This window comes from Hemiscyllium ocellatum, chromosome 22 (genome assembly GCF_020745735.1).
Source record: "Hemiscyllium ocellatum isolate sHemOce1 chromosome 22, sHemOce1.pat.X.cur, whole genome shotgun sequence".
Classification (NCBI taxonomy): domain Eukaryota; kingdom Metazoa; phylum Chordata; class Chondrichthyes; order Orectolobiformes; family Hemiscylliidae; genus Hemiscyllium; species Hemiscyllium ocellatum.
This window is the reverse complement of record NC_083422.1, coordinates 20,697,109-20,718,163: the sequence shown is the minus strand read 5'-3', so window position 1 is coordinate 20,718,163 and position 21,055 is coordinate 20,697,109. Positions and strand designations below refer to the sequence as shown.

The 21,055-nt window shown below is 37.9% G+C and overlaps 1 protein-coding gene across 3 annotated transcripts; it reads right to left on the bottom strand.

Moving 5' to 3' along the window:
- Window positions 1-2,136: 2,136 nt before the first annotated feature.
- LOC132826239 (zinc finger protein 518A) lies at window positions 2,137-19,163 on the bottom strand. Of its 3 annotated transcripts, none has more exons than XM_060841933.1 (2): window positions 19,049-19,163; window positions 2,137-8,343 (listed from the first exon to the last, which is right to left on the bottom strand). In XM_060841933.1, the coding sequence occupies exon 2, from the start codon at window positions 8,181-8,183 to the stop codon at window positions 2,697-2,699; it is 5,487 nt and encodes a 1,828-aa protein (XP_060697916.1). In that variant the 5' UTR covers window positions 8,184-8,343; window positions 19,049-19,163; the 3' UTR covers window positions 2,137-2,696. The 3 variants fall into 3 exon arrangements, with proteins under 3 accessions (XP_060697916.1, XP_060697918.1, XP_060697917.1); XM_060841935.1 differs by lacking the exon at window positions 19,049-19,163 and adding an exon at window positions 18,661-18,739; XM_060841934.1 differs by lacking the exon at window positions 19,049-19,163 and adding an exon at window positions 18,573-18,619.
- Window positions 19,164-21,055: the final 1,892 nt, after the last annotated feature.

Genomic DNA, 21,055 nt, shown 5'->3' with positions numbered 1-21,055 from the left:
TCAGACAAACAAAAGATCTTGTAAAACTGTTAGAAATGGTTTGGGGACAAAGTTATTTCCTATTCCTTGGGCTAAAACAATGATCTTTAACAGTCTGGCACATTCTAAAAAAATTATTGGTTTCTTCTCAATGGTTTTGCATAGAGGGATTGTTTTTCAACAGTAGATCTAATATGCAAGAATTTTCATTGTAGTTAAACAAATTTCCAATGGAGCAAAATAGATTTGCAATTTAGTATATAGTTGTTGCAAGCCAAAACAATGGATCAAGTATGAAACAGATGATTTTGACAGGTGGCGTAAATCTATATGTTTATGAAAGTAGGCAACAGAAGAAAAATCAAATTGCTTTCAATTATCTTTATTTCTGAAGAAAATGTACATACTTATTCAAAATAGCATGCATTGGTAAATAGCTTGAAAAGGAATAACCCAAAACTTGATAGCGCAGAGCTATGAAACATGTTAAGGTTTTGAGATTAGTTATGTGGAACTCATTTAATCCATTTCCAATAAACAAAATAAAATCTCCAATTTCAACTCTAGCAAGCAATTGTTTATTTAGAAGTAAGGAAAAAAAACTGAAGCAGGACACCTATCCACATTAAACACATTTCATACCCAAGTATTCTTTTTGATGCACTTACTAGTCAACTGAAATTATACTTCAAATAACAGGAATTTCTTTAGAAATTGCTTATTATAGCAACAAACCATTGATGTAAAAATATATAACAATTTAATCTTACATAAATATTTGCTTTATAAAAACAGCTCATCTTTACATAGTTTCAAAATTAAATAGAAAAATATAACACTTGCATACTGCTCAAAAATATCAGAGTCCTAGAGAACTAGGAGTACCTTTGCACATCTGCAGAACGGCAGTAACTCAATTTCAGACTGTACAAATATAATCTACCTTAGTTAGTATAAATTTGACCACAGCAGAGATTTTCAAAGGGGTCATAGACAAATTAGTCTGCAGAAATACTAAATTTATAATAATTTGGACAGATCATTCAATAGATGCATATTTTAAACAATGCCAGCAGGGTTAAATGCAAGCAGCCATTCAAAGAGGATACAAATATTGGCAATTTAGATTCATATTAATTTGCATTCTTTCAAATTATCAGTCATTACTCATAAACAGAGTACAAACCTACCTTGTTTTTCAATAACTCTCTCCTCTAACAATGGCATCTTTCATTAGTTTCAACAGATGACAAACAATGCATAGATTAAGTGAGCAAACCAGCCACAATTTCCTTGTGCCTGGAGCAGTTAAGGCCATCAGGTGTCTGCGTTCATCCTGAGCTTCATAACATTCCAGATCTCTTCACGATTTTATTTCCACATATTTGCAGTACAATACAGATGAGGTTACATTAATCATTACACTCTTTGAAAGGGGTACCCAATTAGTCATTATCTTTCATCACAGCCCTGCAATAATTCTCTATGCCTGCCAAACATTGAACCCGCAGGAACACATAAACCAGCCTTTTCAAAGACTGATTCCCTTTAGCAAATTCTCTCATATTCAATTGATTCCAAAGAAAAAGAATCTGAAAAGAATAAACTGTGAATGCTATTAAAAATATATTTAGCATTGGATTTTTTCTCTCCAACCATTTTGGAACCACATAAAAATACAAAAGAGCTTTGAGCTCATCCTCGGAGGTCCTGAAAAGTATGCACCTCAAGATATACCCAAGAATAATTCGGATTTACTTTATGACCATGGATCTTACAATGATAAAGTAAAGTAGTCATAGTCGCAGACGACTCATTAGAGAAAGGTATCTGGTGGTTTAACCAGAGTGCCGTCACACTTCAGACAGGCTTAGAAAGTGGTACCTTCATGGTAAACGCAGCCGGTGAGAGGATTGGACCAGTGCTGTTGGCAACACTCTGCAACGAAAACCAACTGTCCCCTATACGTGGATTAATAGACAATAATAAAAGATAAATTCAACCATTTGATATCTTCAAACTGCACTGCTTCCTCCACTGCACTGTATATAAAACCACAGAATAACTTGTCAAAAAAAATGTATCAAAGAAGTTCCACATTTTATGACAACTCACTCAATAGAGTGTAACCAGGATAGCAGAAAACTGAGTCAAATGTTTAGAAATCTAAAAAGATTGTTTAATCATTTCATGGCAACTTATTGTATAGCAAACAGAAATTAGAAGTACAAATGATTGTCTTTGCTTGGGTCCAGCACACAACTTGTGCTTAACAGTATATCTGTAATTAAGACATTACAATTATTTAAATCAGGTTCACTTTTGTAAATTTTTCAATTATGACAATATAAAATAAATTTACACCACAATTAGTAACATCCCTCCTTATTGAAGATATTCGGTCATAATAAAACCTGAAAGAAAATGGCTATTCCCACCAAATTTTCTGAAGAGATTCTGAAGAGTGCATTTATTTAGTGTTATCCAATGGCCACAGCCATTGTTACAAATAGTTCAAAACAAGAAAATACTGTGAAACATTCTATAAAGGGCTTTAAGTACATTCAAATTTAAATGCTTTTCTCTCATCCAGGTTTCATAAGACAGTTCCTCTCCAATAAATTTACATTAACTGAAGTGGTGCAGTGAACTAGATATAGGCAAAACATGAACATCACAAATTACTTTCAATCTTAGACCTTTTGATGCTTAATGCATTACCAACAAGTCAAGCTATTCCAATCTCTCGTAGTTTCCATTAAATGACGTTGACCATGACCCACCCAATCCTCCTGGTTATCAAATATTCGACCACAAAACCAACAGCTGAATCTAGCTTCAATAGCTTTATTCGAAATGTTTTTTACAATCTGATAATTGTTCTTGCTTGTCTTTTTCAATTTTAACTTCAGCACATATCTTTCCTTGACAGGGCTTACCGGTTTTATCTTTTTGCCCTGATTGAGGAGGAATCCTTTCTCAGCTACTTGCATGCTGCTACAAGCATCCAACAAAGCACTAATTGTTCTTTTTGATAAAACTACTTTGAGAACATTTCCTTTACACTTTTTAATGGTTTTCATTACATTAACCACTTCAGGGGCATCAACATCAGGATGGTTAAGCACTATCACAGGTTGGTTTCTTCTCGGACATCTAATAAGTTGCCCGTGATCAAAAGGTACAAGTCTTAGGGTCTTCACAACGCTACGCTTGGATGCAATATTCTTAAATTGAGGAGGATTTTTTTGTTCTTGCTCGGTTTCTTTAAGTTCATCAAAGCTACTGGATACGGTTTTTAATGGATTTGCAGAATTTTCCAACTTTTTTTTTAGTCGCTTGCTGTATCTGAAAACAAGCTTTTCATTACATGATTTCCGTGGCTGCCACAGTTCATCAGATTTCTCATCATCCCATCTGCAGATTGGTTTTGTTGCAGATCTCTGAGATGAAACTGAAGAGACTTTACTAGCATTTCTTTTCTCAGCGGATCGAATGGATGAACTTCTGGGAGCTGGAGGAATAGGAAGTTTAAAGGAAGCTTGAGCACTGAGCTGGGGAAGGATGCTGTCATTTGCAGGAGTTGAGAGCACAGGTTTATTCACTGGTAGCAGGATACATGGAGAGCCACCAGCAAACACCACAGTCTGACTTGGTTGCTGTAAAGACTTCGTCAAGTCACCTGCAGCATCACTGTGAAATGCCATGGAATTTGTCAGAAATTGATTGTTTTTCATTCCTGACTCCCCACTAGGACTTTTAATAAATTTCAAGAAAATCTTCTTCGGAAATGGTCCATTTTCTTCAGGCATGGAACTAGAATTTGTCATAGCATCTTCATTTTTAGTTTCAGTAGGTTTCTTTGCAATACACTGAAGCACAACAGTTTGTTGGTCTGATACATTTTCAATATTTGTACTGTGTGTGTTCTCACAACTCAAAACAGTCAGATGCCTTAATGGAATTGAGGGAGAATTACTTGATACAGCGGTAATATTTTCAAGTGGTTCAATAAATTTTTTTTTATCCTGATCATTTATGTTTAATGTGCCTTTCTCAGCTGTATAACTGCTATTAGCATCAAAAGCCAGCTTTGCATAAGAATGATGGTCAAACACAGTAGAAACTGGATCTTTAGGCAAAGGATCTTTGAAAGACAAACTGTTTACTGGTGTAGTCTTCATGCAATCTACTCTGGAATCACTGGTTAATGAACATGTATTTTGCATGATTTTGTCAGATACTGGCGTGTGTCCTTGTGTACTGGCATTTGTACGATCCAATGTCTGAGGATTGCCACCACAAACAATACTAGCAACTGCACCAAGAGCTCCATTTCCAAAAGTAAGTACTAAACCTGACCCCTTATCTGGCAGGGAGGCAGAGTTTCCCGTCACAACTCTTGACTGTGAAACTGATCCCCCAGAGACTACTTGCAATCTAGGTTGTTTTGTCAAATGCAAGGGCACTGCAGAACCCTTCTGTGATGGTTGGATCACAACTGATTTAGCAATACCAGCAAGGCGCAAAGGACCTAGAAGTGTGACAGGTGCGATAGAAGAGTTACTGCTCCCATTAGCAGAAGTACGAATTGCATCCTTTAACAACTGCTGGTTAATTATTTCAGCAGAATGAGTCTTTAACAGTGTGTTCAATTTTGCAACATTTGGTAGTGTGGAATTACTTGATACAGACGGAGAGAGGGTCTGCTGTGTTCTTTTCTCACCAAGAGATTTGTCAATACCTAAAACACAACTGTCATTTAGAGAGTCCAACTGCGTAGCCCAACAGTTCTGCTTAATAGAATAATTATGTAAATCCATTTTTTTTGTTGCAGAAAATGTACTGGTCTGTTTTTCTGGAAAACTAGGAGTACTACTTTGGGGACACTGTGATCCACTACAAAAATTCTCAAATACAGAGGTGGCCTTCAATGCATCAAGTAGTAACTGATTTTCTTCAGGTGCCAAGCAACTCATTCCATCCCCAGTCTGTAACGAGAACACAGATGTAATTCTAGGCATTACTGGGGAAACACTACGATCACTAACTTGCTCTTCCAAGAAGCCTTCTGCAGTAACACTGTGATCTTGGTTATCATTGATAGTACAGTCCATCATCTCTATGTCTGGTTTACTCACACGAGTTGATTTTTCTGATTCAGATCTACAAGAATCCAGGATCTCTCCTTGTGAACCTGAGCTATTGCTAGAAATTGTTTCATCCACTTCGATATTTTTAAATCTAGTATTTCCCTCCAAGCTAGATATCTGATCTGTTGTAGAGGACCAATTACTTGCACACTTAAGCTTATGTTGTCCCTGCACTGACATACAATTTTGGCCACTTTGCATTTCATGGACATTTTTGAATTCCATTTCACTAACCTTTAAGGTTTCAGACTCATATTTTTCCAATATTGGTACTTCTGTAGAATGTACATTTAAATTATACAAACATTTCTCATAATTGACTTGGTTAGATTCCTCAACATTGTTAGAACAGATACTTTGATCTGAAACAACTGTGCTTAATACCGCACAGCAAGAATTAATGTTGCAGTCAACAACAGGATTACTAGAGAGATCATCACACCTTGGATTTAGGGTTTCAGCTCCAAGTGGACTTGAAGCTGAAAAGGAATTAGAACTTGATGTTGGAGAACTTGTAGGTACTGTAGATGAGTGAGAGATATTTTTTGATGCCACTGGTTTTCTGTCTATATCAGATTCTTCAATAATTTCAGAAGGTTCCAACATTTGCAGAATCATAGGTGAATTATATTCATTCATACCTGGATTTTGACAGCCAAGCAGCAACTGGGATGAAGTGCTTGTTGATGGTGGTTTGCTGGAACTGGATGTGCTAGCTGTTGAAACTTTTCCATTGAATGGATCATATTTTGGATTTGTAGAGGCTTGAGATGTTACAATACATTGCAGTTGCTGAAGGCTTGACATATGAATTCCATGAGCTTCCATTTTGGGTGGCTGCCCAGAGCTTGATTCATCTTTAAAGGTACTTTGAGGAAGAACTACTGATGGTTGTGAGATTGTCACTGGCTTTGAACTATCACCCTGCATCATCAAGCCACAAGATTCATTTGATGTAGAAATCTTCACCTTAGCATAATTGTGAATAAAAGGTAAATGGCAACCTTTTATGGTTTGTAATGAAGCATCACTGTCTGACTGAGACATAACTTTTCCACTGGATGCCTGCTCCATTAAGCATTGCAATCCCTTTGAAGAAATTTGACTAACGGTTGAAGATACAAACGTCAGAGATGAAGAACTATCTGAAATGGAAGAGTTTTCTGGAGTTGGAGTCTTGTTTTGTTTAATTTGGTTATCTGATCTACCTTTGTTTATTGTGGACTCAATTAGATTCAAAGATGATGTTGGCAATAATAATTTACCTGTGAGAGATGAACTCATGCCTATAATTGATGGCTCTATTGCCTTAACTTGAGCAAGCTTGTCATTTGTTACAGAAAGTTTGTGAGATAGCTGTGGAACTGATGTTTGTATCTTTGACGCCGTAGAATTGTCTGTTACCATTAATGCAGGAGCCTGATTTGTCAAAATATTTGACAATTTAATGAATTCTGCATTCGATGTTTGCGTACAGGGTAATTTAACATCTGAATTTCCTGTGTTCTGAGGCAAACATAAAGAGCCATCATTACCAGCTTTATTTTGAGAATCTGAAGCACTTACATTTTGTTTACATGTAGGTATTAGCTTCAATACCAAATGCTGTTTGCCATTTACAACTTTGAAGCCCATAAATTGAGCACTATAGTTAGGTGGCACTGATAACTTATTTTTTAGTATTAGGACAGGGGGCCGAAATGGAACGATCTTTATAGCCGTTTGTTTAGAGCTATTTGCATCTGCTGACTTCTGTGGAGTAGAAGCTGTTGACTTTGGTCGCAGAATATCATCTTTCTCAATGTTGATATCTTTGGGACTAACTACTTTTTCATTTAAACTCACATCGACAACTGGAGACCGTTGTACTGGATGGCTGAACTTTTTTGGTGCATCATCAGATCTCTTAGTGTTATCCTTTGGAGTTGACAAATGCAGTATTTGCCTTTTCTTTCTCCACTGTACTTTCCGAGACACCCCATTTTTATACCTTTTCAGAACAAGTTTCAGACCCGCTGAACTCTTCAATTTGCCTTTCTGACCTGAATCCATTTCTGGTTTTGAACTGCTACTTTCTGTCAGGCCCTTGTGGACAGCATTAATGTGTTTTATGATGTAATCTTTACGTGTTGCACCATATTTGCAGTATTGACAGCAAAAGGGAAAAGCTCCTGTGTGTACAACAAGATGTCTCTGAAACTCACCTTTTGTATAACTTACATGCTCACATTTACCACATTTGTACTGAATCACATCATGTCTGTGAATGTGCTGAATAAATGTGCCTTGATCCTTTGTAGAAAACCGACATTTTTCACAGCGAAAATTACCATTTACACCATGTTTCCAATTTAGATGCTTTCTCAGCTCTTGTAGAGTATACATTTTACCATCATTGCAAACTTCACACTTAAGAAGAGGAGTGCGATGTTTCAATCGGTGTTGGCTCAGTGTCTGAAAATCATTAGCAGTAAAACTACATAACTCACAGGGAAATACAGGCAAATCTGCAGCATGCAACTCCTGATAATGTTTCAGTAACTGTTTTGGGTTGTATTCAGCACTATCTTTGCATTTTTCACAGCTAAAACGTAGAACCTTTACTAGTACATCTTTTGCCACCCCCTGTGAAGTTTTAGGTACATCATCCAGCGAATGCGGCAAAGAACTATCCTTGAATGAAATATTCCGATGGTCCACCCAAGTTCGGCCACCCGTCCTCATGGATTTTCTTGCAGTTTGACATCTAGTTAGTGAAATTTTACTGTCATTTGCAACCAAGTATGGAGAGATGCTTTTCTGCACATCTAATCTTGAAAGAACAACTTTTACATTTTTAAGCTTAAATTTCAACTCTTGACAAGCCTGGTTATTCACATTCTTATTCAGAGTCACTGAAGGCATAGATGGAACACGTGCACGCTTTTGTGCGGCTCCTTTGTCCTTTTTCATTGACGAAGCTAGTTTCTTTCTATAGTATCTCTTGCTAACTGCACCTGCAAAAGCATTTGCTTCATTAGTTTGTACAAAGTTTTTCTGGTCAGATTGCATATTTCAATTTTGTGGAATGTCAATCAAGGATGTTGTGGAGACTTGTTAGGAGGTCTTCTTTCCATTTGCTATATATCACAAGGCAGCTCAGAGAGATCATTTCTCCATAATTTTAGCTCAGACAAACCAGGCTATAAAGTACTCTTGAGTGATAGCAATTCTGTAAAATAAAGAAAAACAACATTTTGAATTGAGCTATTGCACACAAAAACTGATATGCTGCACAAAATAAATTGTCAGGAACAAGACCTTCAGTATTTGCAGAACTCAAACTTTTGTTGCATTATTTCAAAAGAGATAAAAATGATAACATTGAACAAAATTTTGGAAATCAACTATTAAAAAATGATTACACGTTGAATAAGAATTAGAATCTCAACAGTGTGAAAACAGGCCCTTCGGCCCAACAAGTCAACACCGATCCTCTGAAGAGTGACCCACTCAGACCCATTTCCCTACCCTATATTTGCCCCTGACTAATGCACCTAACTTGTACATACCTGAACACTATGGGCAATTTAGCATGGCCAATTCACCTAACCTACACATCTTTGGACGTGGGAGGAAACAGAGGACCGAGAGGAAACCCTCAAAGCCACAGGGAGAATGTGTCTGTGTGAGTCTGCAGTTGCCCAAGACTGGAATCGAACCTGGGTCCCCGGCGCTGAGAGGCAGCAGCGCTAACCACTGAGCCACCATGCCGCCTATTGCTGGGACATACAACTGTCAAGCCACAAAAATAAATACAGTACAAGTTTTTGGATTTACTATAACTTCTTAGGTGCAGGTAACAGTGTTGATCGCTCCTGTAAATGGTCCAAGAAAGCATCCTTTCATTAAAAGGTGATATAGTTAATAACTGGAATTCTTCATCTGCCCTCAATATTGTACCTTTTCACATTTTCCCATGCACTACTTGAATCCTTCCAAAGGATGCTGAAATATTCTATTTGGATCAGACAGTTTTATTTTATTTATTCTTTCCTGGGATTAGGATGCCACTGGCAAGACTGGCATTTTTCCTAGCAATCCTTGAATTGAGCGGATTACGAATCCATGTCAGAGGACAGTTAAGACTTAACTACATTGCAGTGGATCTAAAGTCACATCTAAGCCAGACCAAGTAAGGACACAGATTACCTCCCCTAAAAACGACATGAGTGAAATAGATGGGTTTTTTTAAACAACTGACCGAACCATCTTTAAATTCAAGATTTCATTTTAAAATTAAAACACTTAAGTCAAAATTTCCCTAGCTGCCATAGTGGAATTTGAACACATGTCCCCGGAGCACTCGACTGAGTGTCTGAATTAACAATGTAGTAACATTACACTATGTCACCACCATCTTTTCAGCTGCATATTCATAATGTCACTGGATTAGTAACCCAGAGGCTTAGGCTAATGCTTTGGGGACACAAAAACATACAAAGTTATGTTGCTCACCTATCACCTTAAATCAACGAACCACAACTTTTGTCAGACAAAAATAAAAAAACTGAATAAAATATTCCTATCAGAGTTTTCCTAACTTCATTGAGCCAGCATCAGGCTTCTGATAACATTGGACATAGAACTGAGAAAGTGTTTCCTTGCTAGGTTAGCCCAGAATATAAACTGAAAATAAAAGTATATTGCTGTGTATGTTGGAAACATGCAGATGATCAGGCAGCACACGTGGAGAGAGAAAGAAAGTTAACATTTCAGGATAATGAGCTTTTCATTAACTGCCTGTTCAGATCATATATCTCTCTTTTCATATGTTCCTAGTAAATAGGATCACCCTCCTAGTTTGAAAGAAATTCAGTTAGTCAGCATGGAAACAGATCCTTCAGTCCAACTCATCCAGATATCTTAAACTGACCTAATCCCATTTGCCAGCATTTGGTCCATGTTGCTCTAAACCCTTCCCATTCATGACATCAACACAGGAAATGACATCAACCACCCAAGGAAACCTAAACACAAACAGAAAGTGAAACTAACCAGCACTTCACCAGAGGCTCACTGATGATGTTACCTAGTATGGCGATGAGAAATCTTGAAAACGAACCTTCCTGTTGCCATACAGTAGGGAACCTATTCTTAAAAAACCTAATCTTCCAGCTCAGCACGCAAACTTACATCCAGAAACTCAACCTGAGCTACAAAATCTTCTCAAAATTCAGTATTCCTATTCATGTACATACCCTGATGCCTTTTAAATTTTGTAATTCTACCTGCCTCCACCACCAGCTCTGGCAGCTCTTTCCACTCGATCCTGTGTGAAAAAGTTGTTCTGCGGATCTTTCAGAAAATCTTTGCCTCTCACTTTAAACTTATGCCCTCCAGTTTGGACTCCCTTCCCCTGAGAAAAAGGCCTTAGCTAATCACCCTATCTATGCTGGTTTGAAAATTTTAAGCTTCCTGTTTATGACCACATAGATCCCTACTTCAATACTGGATGAATGTAATATAGTCAAGGAATCGACTTTGGATGGGATCTTGGACATCTGTTACGAAGTTTGGCTTGGAAGCACTATAACTCTCAAAACTTCAAGGGTCTAACTGCCAGGCTCAGCTCACAGTAGCTGGTGAAAAAAAAAAATCACATTCTGAAAGCTATCCCATCACAAAAGCATCTGTCCAAAATATTGGTTGACACGACTGCCACATTCTCCTCATGGTGATGACTTACATCTACTTATTAAGACAGTGTATTGTAGCATTGCCACCATTCTAAATGGAACTAGATTCAGTCTACAGCTGAGCGCTCAAAACTGGGTATATACACAACACAATACAGGTTATCAACTGATCTATATGCATTCAATCACAATATGTTGCCTCACCCTTCAGCACATCAACTATTACCCTCAACTCAAGGAATCAACTCTAGCTCAAATGGTCTGTGTAGAACACTATACATAAAATGAGGTGCCAATCTAAAAGTGAAACAGAATTTCAGATATGCTAAATAGCAGAAATCGTATTAACGGACAAAGTTAAAAAATGCCACATCAATGCGACAGGTCAAAGCTCTGCAGTCCTCCCATACGCAATCATGAATGGCAACAGATAATTCAACAGGAGGAAGAAACTGTAAAAACATCCCTATCCTCACTGATGGCACGGCCCAGAACATCAGTGTTAAATACAAGGTGGATTAACCATATTCATCGAGAAATGTTGACCGAATGATCCAACTATCCATCCTAAGGTCTTCATCATAAAAGTCAGCCTTCAACTAATTCATTTCATAAAATTGAAAAACAGCTGAGAACACTGAACACAGTCACTTCTGCTATAACGCAGTAGTTCTGTTCTCGTGCAACCCATGTTATAAGAAAATCATGTAACAGCAGCACCATTTAAACCACTAGGGCTGGAATCGCGTTATAGCCAATACACGCTTTAAACATTTGCACTGTAGGAACAGTGTCCTCCAATTCATCAATCGTATTATAGTGAATTTGCATTAATGAAATGTGTGTTATAGCAGAATGACCTGTACATTGAGGACTATGGGTCCTGACAACATCGCAGCAGTATTAATGACTATTTGCATTCCACAACTAGCCAAACAGAAACAGTGCCGTTACTATCAAATACCTGACAAGAGTGTAGAATTGTCCTGGTATGTCTGTCCACAAAAAGCCGAACAAATCCAATCTGGCTAATTATCACACCAACCTGCTCTTAAAACAACAAAATGATGCAAGATCTTGTCAAAAGGCACTTACTCAGAAATAACCTTGGTAGGAGTTTGCGGTGTAGTGGTACACAACTCTGAGCAAGGTGGTTAGAAAAATATTTAAAAACCTGCTCACAAACACTCTGGGGACTTTATTGTGTAGTGATAGTGCCTCCACGTGTGGACCAGGAGATTGGGTTCAAGCCCCACCTGCCCTGGTGGTGTCATAATATGTCCAAACAAGTTGATTTAAAATACCACATTCAGGTTAGCTGTATCAGGCCGACTTGGGTCCAGGTTTCATTATGACCGTAAGCTCTTTTATCTATATTTAGATTATTTAAACAGGTAATACAGCAGATCTGTTTAAAGCAGCATTTGACAAGAAGTAGAATCAAAGAATTCTTGAAAAACCACCCACAAATGAGAATCAAGGAAAAACTGGAGTACGACCAAACACAAAGGAAAACAATAGCTGTTTCCAGAGGCCAATGGTCTCATTCCCACCACATCACAGGAGTTCCTCTGGACATTAACCCCAGCCCAAACATCTAACTACTTCAATGCCCTTCCCTCATTAGGAGATATTTACTAATGACTGGAATGCCATTTGATGAAGTAGTCCATCCAAACATGCAAAGGCAGAGCAATGTTAATGGCAATTATGCAAATAACATTGCTAAAAGAGAATCTAACCCCCTCTACCTGACAATTATCGACACTGCCAATCAACACCCTGGGACCACCACTGACCAGAAACTTAAATATTATGGCTAGAAGAGCAGGTCACAGCATTCTCCTGTGAGGGACTCATCTCTTGACTCCAAAAACCTTGTCCACCATCCATAAGTCACAAGTCAGGAGAAAGATGGAATATTCTCCACTTGCTCAGGTGAACACCACTAATTACGCTCAAGTAGATAAAACAAACCAGGGCAAAGCCCACGATTTGAGTGATAACCAGTCCAACATTTTAAAACATTAATTCCTTTCACCACCAGTACACCACAGTTTCAGGATGTAACACCAACAAAAGAAAATTTACAACTTGTTGAAACTTTCCTCCCAAAGTCTACATCAAAAGAAAGGACAAACAAGTGCATGTACCTACCAATACCTGCAAGACTTGGAAGTACAGCATCCTTCCTGGATTGTCACTGAATCAAAATCCTGAAATTCTCGACCTAACAGAACTGTATCTTAACCACAGAAAAAAAACAGATATTCACAAAGTTCCTCACCGGTGTTCTCAAAAGCAATTAAGGACAAATAATAGGTTAGTATTGCCAATAATATCCACATCTCTCAAATGAAAAAATGTTAACAGCCACTCAGGAATAATGGGCCTTGAATGATCCAAAAGAATCCTTAATAACAGACTCTAGAGTCTCAATGTTTCATAAAAATCGAATTATTTGATCTTAATATACATCATAAATGGCTATTCCATGAAATAGCTTTGCCCTTTGTTATTAAATCAGTTATAAAGTTATAAAATAATTAGGGACTGGTAATTTTCAAATTCTTCAAAAGGCAAAAGAAAAGATTAAAAAGTACCAAAACAACCAGAGAAAAAATAAGTTAGGAGCAGAAAGAGAAACTACTTTCAAATCTGTTAAATAAAAGGATCTCCAATCATGGAAAATTAAAACTCTGGAAATAAATTTGTGCTTTGAACTGACTGCATGAACTGACTAAAATAATACAAAACAGAAGCTGCTTCTATAAAATAGTCAAAAACAAGAACATTTGACAATAGCACAATAACTTTTAGTTTTGTTACAGTATAGTCATTTTTAAGCTACATTAGGTAAGCAAAAATCACAGCAAGTCACATAAGAGTAGCTTACAATGTGCTGAATAGGAACGGCAGCAACTGTGGTTTTACATTATGTTTATTGGTAGCTGGGGTACACGTAGTGTGAGTGTATATATAGGAGTATATGGAATATCAAATTAATGGAGAAATGTGACAGTAGATGTCTCCTGTTTGCTTAATTCTATCACCATCCTTCTTTCACTTTTACTCCTTCACATTAACCTATTTCCCTTTTGTCTAATCTGAGTTGTCATCAGTCTCTCTCAAAAAAAATGTAGATGTAAAAGAATAACTCCTCCTACAAACTCACCATTTTCTTTTCTCACATTACTCCTATGCAATTGGACCACTGCTGTCTGTCTATCACTGTTGCCAACCCTAGGAGCTGCACTCAACATTTTGCTACCTAGCTGAACAAATTATCTTTACCTCGATGTGGAAAACACTTGATCTCTTAAAATAATTGACATATTCAAAAATTGTGTATTTTCAGCTGCAAGGAATGAAAATTATACAGCTAAACTTAGTTAAAAGCACATTCTTCAAAGAAAACTCGACTGCTCCAACCAAAAGCCCCATTCCCCAAATCAGTTTTCAGCATCTTCATCATCCTGACAGCCACATCGAGAAATTAGACACCCAAGGGCAGATTGAAGAAAACATGCAAGCTAAAACAGTAACCAGTTCTTAATGATTTAAGATCTCAAGCAGTGAGAGAACTGGAAAACTTCCATGTCACATGATGATTGTTGTTTTTTTTTTAAAAATGAATAGGTTCTTTAGGTTCGACAACAGGATTATATATTAACACAAGCACCTGTTCCTCCTGATGCAATAAAACAATCATTTCAGAATGGAATTGTCTCTCTACCTCAACCAAATAGTTGAAAGTAAATTTACAATGACATTACCAAGACTGGAGAGGTTTGAGTTAAGAGGAGGTGGGATTTTCTCCTTGTACCTTAGAGATTTATAAAATCATGAAGGAAATGAACAAGTTGAATAGCCAAGGTCTTTTTCCCAGGGTAGGGGAGTCCAAAACAAGACAGGTTAGGTTTAAGACAAGAGGGGAAAGATTAAAAAGGAACACAAGGGACAACATTTTCATACAGAGAATGAACAAGTTGTCAAAAGTGGTTTAGATGAGTACAATTACAATAGTTGAAAGACATGTGGACAGGCACAAGAATAGGAAATGCTTAGAGGGATATGAGCCAAATGCAAACATATAACACCAGCTCAGTTTAGGAAACCTTATCAGCATGAATGAATTGCACCAAAGGTTTCTGTGTTTCTACAGTCTCAATTGATAAAAGATAATAGATCAGAAAAATATTTACCATGTTTACCCCTCATCCAAAAGTAACCCAGCCCCTGCTTTACATATTTGACATGTTATGTCCCCTGACATGAGGAACAATACCATGCAAAGAAAAACTAGCGCTGAGGCACTACCTTCTCCATGCTATTCTTGTTTCCAACTCAAACCAAATATCTTTTCACTTTCCAATCTGTATGGTTTGAATACTAGACATCTAATCTGCTGTATTGGCTAATTTGCTTAAGTATTTTCACATCAAACTCAATTTTTATTCTCATTGCATTCATGAGAAGATAGCTGCCACTCATCCAGCTCAACACTCCAATTTGTTCAGCTGTAAAATGCAAGTTGTTAAATATGGGTGTGCCATCAATTGCAGTATCATCAGGAATATGGAAGCAATTTCTTTTCCAAAATACAGAAGCTTTCTGTTACCCATAGTCATTTCAAATGCTAATCATGTCCAGGTACTAGCTTTATTCTTCATATCATTCTTGATTGTTACTGTTTGATTAATTAATAACAATCTAGTTTTAAATACATGGTATTTGTGTCTATTTATAATTGCAACAGGATGCTTCCAATGGATGACTATTTTTTCAGGCACATGGAAAAATAAGGAAGGTGAAATTGTTATTGATATACACAAGTTTAGAGTAGACTTACAGTGTGGAAACAGGCCCTTCGGCCCAACAAGTCCACACCGACCCGCTGAAGCGAAACCCACCCATACCCCTTCATTTACCCCTACCTAACACTATGGGCAATTTAGCATGGCCAATTCACCTGACCCGCACATCTTTGGACTGTGGGAGGAAACCGGAGCACCCGGAGGAAACCCACGCAGACACGGGGAGAACGTGCAAACTCCACACAGTCAGTCGCCAGAGTCGGGAATTGAACCCGGGTCTCAGGCGCTGTGAGGCAGCAGTGCTAACCACTGTGCCACCGTGCCGCCCACAAAAACATTTAAAAAGACAAAAAGATTTATTGTGCTACTGGCTGTTCTTTGCCAAAATAAAACAGGTCACTAGATTGGCACATGCCATTACTTATTGCTACAATAATGGAAGTATTTAGCAAGATGCTGTTAAATAGCCATGAAGGGCAACTCCATAAAGTAAATTTCAAACTAGAAATGAGAATTGAACCCAACTAATTCAGAAAGGTTTAAAAACGGTAATGCAACCAGTATTTTGGAGACTTGGGCAACTGTGTAGGCTTCATGCCTTTAAAATGCCTAAATTAGCAAAATGCATTCTACAAGTTTAATATTTAAACATTCATATCTGTAATGTATCCATAATGACCTACCCAAAGAAATTTTAAAAATTAAAAATCCATAAAACTAGCTAAGCAAAACCAATACAATTCTTTCTGCATGTAACTGAAGCATTTCATCACACAATCTTCAAAACACAACCAGTAAGCAAGATATTGTTTATCTTATTATTTGCCTTGAAAGAAAATTGTAGGTTTCAAGCTGAGATGTGTTGCTTTGTATTGTCTTAGTAATATCATAGCCAATGAATGTGTCAGTTATCATGAATTTGTTCAAAATTATGGAGAGCATGCAGTAATCAGGGAGAAGAATCAATCATTCATAATATTGAGTTTAATATTTCATACAATGGAGAAAATAACCACCCAAGTTCATGCAATATAAAATTCAAAATCTCTTTACATGAACATGTTGTTCAGTTGAGAAACCTTTAACAAAGTAGGAGAAATAATATTTATTTGAACAGATACTGCCAAAACTGGTGAGTTTTCATGCAAACACAAATTTCTTGACAACCAACATGAAGTACTCAAAATTGGCACATTAGCAATCTAAAAACGTTAACATAACAATACATGTTGTCATTATTGGATATGCAGTGTCCTTCGTGTGGTAAAATGTCCCAAATTCTTTCACAGAAACATAAAAATTTAAAATTGAGCCACAAAGTGGGTGGCACTGTGGTTAGCACTGCTGCCTCACAGCGCCAGAGACCTGGGTTCAATTCCCGACTCAGGCGACCGACTGTGTGGAGTTTGCACATTCTCCCCGGGTCTGCGTGAGTTTCCTCCGGGTGCTCCGGTTTCTTCCCACAGTCCAAAGATGTGCAGGTCAGGTGAATTGGCCATGCTAAATTGCCCGTAGTGTTAGGTAAAAGGGGTAAATGTAGGGGTATGGGTGGGTTTCGCTTCGGCGGGTCAGTGTGGACTTGTTGGGCCAAAGGGCCTGTTTCCACACTAAGTAATCTAATCTAATCTAAAAAAAACAAAACATTAGTATTTTGATTAAAGGAGCCAGTCTTCAGAGGAGGCGAGAGACAGGGGAGTTTATGGACAGAATTTTAGAGCTACTAGCTATGACAGCTGAAGATATGGTCATTACTGGTTAGGTAATGGAGCTACCATTGGAGTTGAGGGTCAGAATTGGAGTGCAGATATCTCAACTGTATGAAGATAATATGGGTTTTGCTACAGATGAATCAGAAAACAAGGATAATAATCAAAACAAAAGCACTCACTCAATCATAAACCAAATGTGGATCAGCAAACAAGGTGATAATGGATGAATAGGCCTTAGTCCAAGTTAGAACATGGACAAAAGTGTTGCAGATGTGCAAAAACTGATGGACGATGGAATCAGGGAGGCAGAATAGGTCTGCATTGGAATAGTCAAGTTGAGAGAGAACAGTACCAAGTTTCAAATAAGGGATTTTGGAATAAAGATTTGCTTACACTGTGGATTTTCTAATATCTTTGATTATGACACAACTGTCCAAACAATAAAGAGCGAGGGAAAGATGTTCCACCCACTAAAATAATTAAAAAGTGATATTGATTCAAGGCATCATACAGCAGTTTACAATTGAGGGAATAAACGGTGTCCAACAATCCAGGTCTATCAATACTAAAATGCAGTAAAACCATGTTGGTGGTGGTGCAGAGAGGTAAAAGAAGAAACAAAGGTGCAACCTCATTGGCTCTTGGAAACGTTCCCAAGATGGTTCAATTCAATAAACTCAATTTTTCATTCCATTTAACTAAAGCAATTTATTAAAGTTGGGCATAGCACACAATCCAATACATAGAACTAAGTTAAATTAACCAATGATCAAATACTGTCTTTGGATTTCTACATCACTTACCTAAAAGCAACAGACACAATGCAGTCATAAACACTGCACAAATTCCCCATTGCCATAAATAACAAAAATGTGGAATTCTAGTGTAAATTATTCGAGTTGCAAAACCACCCCTACACAATACCGAATTTCGTGACAACTTAAGAATTTGTAATTTTGAAATGAAATCACATTTTAAATGCCTCAATGCAGGGGAATTTAATTAGTCCTGGCTACAGATTACACGTGTCTCTCTCACACACACAAACGACCAAGGGGCAAATGAGAAATTTTGAACTGAAACAATTTCAAGGTGAATAAGTACAATTCAAATCCATGTACTAGCAATGCCTACCATGCTATGCAGCGGTAACCGCTTTGAAAGTTTACCATTAGTCTACAATGGAAAAATAACAGAAGTCTGAACAATATATTTATCCAACAGAAGTATTCTGACCTATTCCAGTGGACATGATCCGAGGCCGAAAATCCCGAATAGAAATCTATTTAACCCCACCGTCAAAATGGCGGACGTATACACTTACGCGGAATTAAGAAGCTGGTTGATGTATTCCCTTTTAGCCAAGCACTTGCAACTCTCAAATAACCGGCTTAAAGGACGACTGCGCCGCAAATGCACTTCCGCCGTATATCCGATCCCAGAACTCCAGGTACCTGCTTGTGCCGACGATTTATCGGTTGCACTATTTACTCTCGGCTCGAAAATGTCCTCCGCCCACGGCCGGTGCGAGCGAGCCGACATTTTCTTCAGAGTTTCTGTTGGAATTCGCGAGGAAAGGCTGCCGCAGCGGCTTGGAACTGAAGGCAGCCCCCCGTCATGTCACTGTGTTGACTGGTGGGTTTATTTTTTTGCTTAAAAAAGGCTTCAAAACGAAACGGAATTTGCATCAAAAAAAAATTTTCAAACCTTACCTTTTTCTTTGGGAAGTTGTGAGAGGGTCCCTATGAGCTGCCATGACAGTCACATCCGGGCATTGTGCTGCTGGGGTTCCTGCGGCGGCCCGAGGCCCAGGGGAGGCGCTGCTGCACGGGCCCGACTTGGCCTACACTGAACCGGCTGTGGGGGAGGTGGTGGTACCTGACAGACAACTTCCGTCAAAATCGCTGCGACTCTTCCTGTTTGAATATTGCACACCCACCCAAGTGTCAAACTGAAACAGCAGCAAGTGGAGAAAGGCTCAATTTTTTTATCACACAATGAGCAGTCAGTTGGGTCAGAAGGACTTTTGACTCCCATTGCAAACATCTTTTAAATCCATATGTTGGAGTCCCCTTTCTCATCCATTGGCCATCAATTTAGAATCTGATCAGTATTGGGGGGGAATTGTGTTAAAAAAAGATATGATGAGCATGTAGTTTTTTTTTGCACTTAAGTACTGTTGTGAATATTCAGAAGGCAAAGCACCAATTAATCTGAATTCACAGGTATGAGTTGTGCTGCAGGTGACCTAAAAAACTTTAAACAATCGACAGCCAACAAGATCGTCCTGTGTTGTATCATACACCATATGTATTTATTTCAATCTTTCTGTATCCTAGAACCATTTTGCTGCTATCTAACATATGGCACATTATTAGAGAAACGTCAGCAATTTGTAGTGAATGAACTATTAACACAGTTTCTGACAATCTCCATTATTAGTGTCTTAGATAAATGTACTAAAAACGGAACTCTCAAGTCTTCCCAATTACCAAAGATATCTTCAGGACAATGTTCTTCAAGCTAAACATTAACAACTGTTCCCTATAAAAGTCACTATGTCTTGATACAGACCCTTCTCCACAGTGTTGCAAAGAAATTAAAATAAAACTATATGCTTCAAATTGATTTGATAATTTAAAAAGGCTCAATCACCTCATCATCGATAAAATACATATTATTGTATTAACTGAAAAACATTTCTGTTTATACAGTCTGTTTCATTTCCTTTGCAACTAATAAAGTGTTTTGAATTGACTAGATTGGAAATGACTAGATCAGTTTTTCTTCATGTATTGGTTAAAGAACAAAGAGGGTTGCAACCAGTTTACAGAGAGATATTGATAGATTAATTAAGTGGACAAGAAGTTGGCAAATTGAGTTTAATGTGATAAATGTGAAGTTGTTTGTTTTAGAAGGTGGAACAAAGTAACTATTATTTAATTGGAGAAAAACTGCAGAAAGCTGCAACACAAAGGGACTTGGGGGTACTTGTACATAAAACACTGAAAGGTCATGCACAGATGTGGCAGGTAATCGGAAAGGCTAATGAAATATTGGCCTTTATTTGAAGTGGGTTAGAGTACAAGAGTAGGGAAGTCTTACTGCAACTGCACAAGGTGCTGGTGAGTGCACATCTGGAGTACTATGAACAGTTTTGGACCCTTGTTTAAGCAAAGATCATTTCACTGGAGGCAGTTCAGAGAACGATCACTGGGATGATTCCTGGTATGGAGGGATTGTTTTGAAAGCAAAGGCTAAGCAGATTGGGATTCTACTCACTGGGGTTTAGAAGAATGAGTGGTGTTCTCATTGAAACATTTAGGACTCTTAAGGGACTTGACAGGATAAATGCTGAGAAAATGTTTCCCCTCATGATATACTCTAGGACTAGAGGGCACAGTCTCAGAATAAGGGGGTCCCAATTTAAGATCGAGATGAGGAGAAATTTCTTCTATGAGGTATGAGGTGCTTTGGGACTCTTTGCTACAGAGAGCTATGGGGGCAGAGCCTTTGTGTATATGTAACGTTAAGGTAGATTTTTGATCAGTAAGGGAATCAAGGATTACAGGGAAAATGCAGGAAAGTGGATGTGGGGACTGTTGGACCAGCCATGGACCTATTGAATGGCAGAGCATGTTCTAGGAGCTGAATGGCCTACTCCAGTTCCTATTTCTTATGGTCTTAGCAAAGATAGTTGATCTTGTACAAGCAATTCA

What these genes read in the sequence shown, in the direction of transcription:
- LOC132826239 (XM_060841933.1), bottom strand. Translation starts at nt 8,183, where the DNA reads ATGCAATCTGACCAGAAAAACTTTGTACAAACTAATGAAGCAAATGCT.